The 5689-nt window shown below is 34.6% G+C and overlaps 1 protein-coding gene across 1 annotated transcript; it reads left to right on the top strand.

Moving 5' to 3' along the window:
• The first annotated feature begins 824 nt into the window (after positions 1 to 824).
• On the top strand, positions 825 to 2972 carry LOC108466268 (probable L-type lectin-domain containing receptor kinase S.5). Its single transcript, XM_017766605.2, has one exon. It carries the CDS (start codon positions 825 to 827, stop codon positions 2769 to 2771), a length of 1947 nt encoding a protein of 648 aa, XP_017622094.1. The 3' UTR covers positions 2772 to 2972.
• Positions 2973 to 5689: the final 2717 nt, after the last annotated feature.

Genomic DNA, 5689 nt, shown 5'->3' on the forward strand with positions numbered 1-5689 from the left:
CTCTCCAAAAATGACCTACTCTCATAAATATAAAAAAAAAACCCTAAATTCTTAAATTTTATAAAAAGACATATTATTATAATTTAACCCTTTTAATTTATGCTTTCAACTTTTTTAATCAATGATTTATTCTTTTAAATTTTTCATTTTTATTTCTAATATTTTACAAGAAGTGGCAAATATTGAAGTCTCTTGAAATATTAATGATTCAAGTTCAAATTTTAATTTATATAAATAATATGTGGGTTGTTTCAAAATATATTGGACTTAAATTCCATCATGCGTGGATCCTCTATAGAAGAAAATTTAAGTAACCTTATTTTCATTATTTTCCAGCAGAGGGACTCTATTTATACTGATGTTATTGAAGCATCGACTTAGCTTGATCTAAATGAATTTCGTGGAAGATGAGTAAAATTTTCAAGGCATATATCAGAGACAATATTAAACTAACCTTTTTATTACTTTTCTATTACGCTTCTATCTACACCTGGAACTTAGCTTACGAACTTACCTTGAACCCTAGTTCTATTCAACCATGGAAGAAAGATAATAATAATAATCCAGTTGAAATAGACAACAATCCCCACTTTTGTTGTTTAAATTATTTATTAAACCATTGTTAGTCACATCTGATGGATCAATAACCGACGAAAACAAATTTGGATAAGTTTATCTTTTGCCTGCATCCTCATTGACCCAACATCATTTAATTTCATTTTACTTATAAAAAACCAAAAATTCCCCTCCATTTACAAATTGTCGTTCACCATAAAACATTTTACGAAAAGCAGAATCCATTATTCCGTTGTTTTGCTACCAACATGCGTTCTTCACCACTACCACCCTACTTTTTAATCCTACTTGTGCTCCTCATTCATTGTTCCATTCAAGTAAGCTGCTTTAGGTTTAATTTTCCAACATTCGAGAAAGATGATGAAAAGCAGCTTATCTTGAGCGAGGACACTACTGACATAGAACAGAATGCCATCCAAGTTACCCCCGACTTTTCTAATGGAATATACATTGAAAATAAATCGGGGCGAGCCGTGTATAAGAAACCTTTTAGATTGTGGAGAGACAGTCACACCATTGCTTCTTTCAATACAACCTTTGTCCTCAATATCGAAAAAAAAACATCTCCTGGGGGTGAAGGCCTAGCGTTTATAATAGCTGGGAATTCTACTCTTCCACCCAACAGCGAAGGGAGATGGCTTGGGATTGTGAACTCGGATCCGAATGGTTCCCCGGTGGTGGCGGTGGAGTTCGACACAAGGAAGAGCGATGATCAGGACTTGGATGATAACCATACTGGCTTGGACATAAATAGCATAAACTCCAACGCCTCAGTTTCTTTAACTGACTTTGGTTTTAATATTTCAGGAGGTCGTGATTTACGGGTTCTTCTTCAATATGATGGTCAAAACTTGACTGTGAGGGTAAACGAGACTCTTGTGCTTTCTCAGCGTCTTGATCTTTATAGCTATCTTCCAAAGAAGGTGTTTGTTGGATTCTCTGCTTCAACAAGCAATGAGACTCAGCTGAACTGCGTCAAATCCTGGGAGTTTTCCGGAACCGATATCGGAGGAGAGGGGAACTTGTTGTCGGTAGCTTGGATAATGATTCCAGTAGTGATTCTGGTGTTGTTTATTGGCGTTCTTTTTTACTTGTATCGGAGAACAGGCCCCATTGAGGAGGATTTTGAAGGTGCGCAAAGAAATATAGAAGATGAGATTAGACGATCGGATTTTGCTCCAAAGAAGTTTCGATTCAGTGAATTGAAACAAGCAACTGGCAACTTCAGCCCCAATAACAAGCTTGGGAAAGGTGGATTTGGAACTGTGTACAAAGGGTCATGGGGAAACAAGGACGTAGCTGTGAAAAGAGTGTCGAAGAAATCAAATCAAGGCAAGCAAGAATTCATAGCGGAAGTAACAACAATTGGCAACCTCAACCACAAAAATCTCGTGAAGTTAATCGGGTGGTGCTATGAAAGGCGTGAGCTCCTTCTTGTATACGAATACATGCCAAATGGAAGCCTTGATAAGTTCATATTTTATGATGAAAAAACAAGCATGGTGGAATCGAGACTGAATTGGGAGCAAAGGCAAAATATAATACGAGGGGTAGCTCAAGCACTCGAGTATCTTCACAATGGTTGTCAAAAGCGGGTACTTCACCGTGACATAAAAGCCAGCAACATAATGTTGGACTCAGAGTTCATCGCTACGCTAGGGGATTTCGGGTTGGCTCGAACCATTCATGAAAAAGAGAAGGCTTATTATTCCACCGTAGAGATTGCTGGCACACCAGGTTACATGGCTCCGGAAACCTTTCTTATCAGCCGAGCAACGGTGGAAACCGATGTCTATTCCTTCGGCGTTCTCGTCTTAGAAGTTGTTTGCGGGAGGAAACCTGGTAACAAAAATGAGCAAAACAATTACAACAATAGCATCGTCAATTGGCTATGGGAATACTATGAGAATGGGAATATCACTGCCGCTGTGGATTCCAGGATGGATGGGAACTTCGTCGAGAATGAAGCCGAGCGTGTGCTGATTCTAGGATTGGCATGTTGCCATCCGAACCCACATTGCAGGCCTTGTATGAGAACTGTTTTGCAGGTTCTTTTGGGGGAAATTGATCCACCTGAGGTGCCTCAAGAGAGACCTTCATTTGTGTGGCCAGCTATGCCCCCATCTTTCACTCAAATGGATCACTCTCTTAAAGGCAGCCAACTCAATCCATTTACGGAACTCGCGGGTAGGTAAGGTCGTAAGCCAACCGCAAGCTGGTGTCTTTTGCGTTTGCACATACCGTAATTGTGTTAATGAATATGAGTCTGTATGTTCAACTCTAGGATTTTTTTTTTCCAATTAGATGTCCAATCAGGTATTAATTAAATATTGTGTTAGAAGTGTTTAAGATTAAGTTCGAGATAATAATACATCAATAGTGTTATCTGTATATAATTACTTTCATGGTAAGTTGATAAAAACAATAAGTTACTGGTACTTATTTTATATATGGAGCACTTTTAAATTAATGAGTTTACAAAATATGAACGATTAGTCATTGGCCTCACTCTAATTAGTACCATGTTAAATAAAAATAAAAAAAAGTTGATGACAAGTTGACTAAAATAGTAACTCGAAACAAAAGTGTTAAGCATGATGCAACAAACACAATCAATAATTTAATAACTCAATAAATCGCACATAATTAAAAAATATACATGATAAATATGGATCGCCATAAAATAGAAAGTCTGACAAAAAAGAAATCAATTAGAATATTAAATTTTATTTTCAAATTTTTTTTCATAAAAAGTTTACATAATATCATGATGCCTAAAAATATCTCATCAAATGCCTAAAAAACTTAAAGAAACAAACTATATGATGGTGCATATGATCACTTACAAAGAAAATTTCAACATTTGTATTTATTTAAACCTATGTACTATAACATATAAGAGAATTGTATGTAAGATTGCTATCACTTTGGTTCACTAACTCAAGCGGTAAGCTCTTACTAAACATGTTGAGAAGTTCACGATGAATGTCTTATAAAAATCCCTCAACAACTCATAATAAATTATTTCTTGCATTGATCCACTTCCAAGAAATAACAAGCACCATACTTTTATATGTAGGAAAAAATCCATCAATTTACACTACACCGATCTTTTGGACTCAATTTCGGGTGGGAGCCCTTCCTTTACCCCTGTTCTTATAAGATATTAAATCATTATGGCTTATAAATAGAAAGGAAAAGGTCTATATAAGTAATGTGAATAAATTGTTTTAAAATTCTTTTAATTTCTAACATCCCACATATTTCAAAAAAAAAAAACAGTATATTTTCTTTGATAAAATGCATTAATTCTAGTGTTTTTAGATTATAAATTGAAACTAAAAATAAAATATAATTTACTTAATAATTAAAAAACTTTAAAATTTTCATGAATTTATCATGTAAACTAAAATTTTCATTAATCACATCACACCTATAGTATTGCTTTCCGTCAAAGTTGTAGTCTCCCTAATAGACCATGAGCATACCTGGATTTTCATGAGTACTTTAAAGATTTTACCACAAGCCTTATAGAAACAGTCCAATTCACACATATAGATTAATCCATCAAGTGTTCAATGCAAATTAATATACCACCTATAAATGGTATACATTTAATTAAGAGTACATATGTTCCAAGCTTTGGAGCAATTGCAAGATATGCTGTGGGAAGGTGTTCGGATTTGTCGAACAATCCAATATGAAGTCCTAGCCTTTTAAGTTTTTGATTGAATGATCTTCTCCACTATTCTCGAACTCTTAAATGCTTAAAGAGGATTTTAACTCAAAGAACCAAACACAAGATAAAAATTAAGACTTCCCAAGAAAAGCAATCAACTTCCTCTATGTAGGGGTCCAAAATCAAAATTCAACTTTTAAATTTGTATTATAATTGCTTGGGTCATAGCAATTATAATCTCACAAATTTAAAACAAGAGAAACAAGAAAATAATTTTTTTTTGCGTTCAAAAAAGACAACTCAAATAAATTTTCACTAAATTTAAATAGAGTTTCCCTCATAATTGTGTATATAAATTTTGGCACCCATAATATATATTTTTTGACACCCCACATCTAACCTGATCCACAGATATGAATGCATAACATCATATTACGTTGCCAGAGCAACTTAGACTATTTCAATATAAATACATTAAGTTTAATATAATTTTTTTTTTTCAGACAATTCAAATTAATTGTCATTGACAATCATATACATTCATTGAAATGTTGTTCGACTTCATCTAACATATTTCAGCATTATACGGGGTCAAATACGATTCCAATTCAACAATCAAAACTTAACTAGGGTTTCGAAACATTGAGAAATGTATCTTGAGACATGCTTCCTGATAAGATTCTTCAACCGCCTTGATCTTGTTGTTGGGATTCTTCCTTTTCTTTAGTAATATTATTAGCTTTATTATCTATTATTTAAAGTTCAAATATATTATTGTTAAATAGTTTGTTATTCCTCTATGTATGTATAGGTTGGTATTGTTTGACAAAGGGATATGAATAAAAACCTTCTCTAAATTACTTTCTGTTTCTCTCATTCCATATAGTATTAGTTGCCTATCTCAAAAGAGGTTAGGTTTCAATTCCAATGGCTATTAACAATTCTTTTTCCAACCCTCTTGACCCCAACAATCCCCTCACCATAGTCACAATCCAGAACTCTATCAAACTCAACTTCACCAACTATCTTTCCTGGAAAATCCAAATAGAATCCATCCTCATAGGCTATGAACTCTTCAAATTCATTGATGGCACACATCCCTGTCCACCAAAAACTACCAATAACACAACCTCCATCAATCCGGCATATCAGACATGGCTACGGCAAGACAAACTCTTGTTTGGTGCATTAGTTGGCACCATCTCCCAAAACCTTGTACCTCTAGTCTTACGGTGCATAACCTCAGCTGAAACTTGGACGGTTCTCGCCAGCCCTTATGCTCGTCCATCTCGTGGTCATATCAAACAAATCAAAGATAATCTCAAAAAAATTTCCAAAGGCTCCCAAACTATCACGGGCTAGATGCAAGCTATTAAAATCTAAGCCGATAAGCTTGCTACTCTTGGTAAACCATTAGATGTAGAGGATCTTATT

This window comes from Gossypium arboreum, chromosome 2, assembly GCF_025698485.1.
Source record: "Gossypium arboreum isolate Shixiya-1 chromosome 2, ASM2569848v2, whole genome shotgun sequence".
NCBI lineage: Eukaryota > Viridiplantae > Streptophyta > Magnoliopsida > Malvales > Malvaceae > Gossypium > Gossypium arboreum.

Excerpts from the sequence above, each read along its gene's own strand:
- LOC108466268 (XM_017766605.2), top strand. The coding sequence starts at position 825 with ATGCGTTCTTCACCACTACCACCCTACTTTTTAATCCTACTTGTGCTC.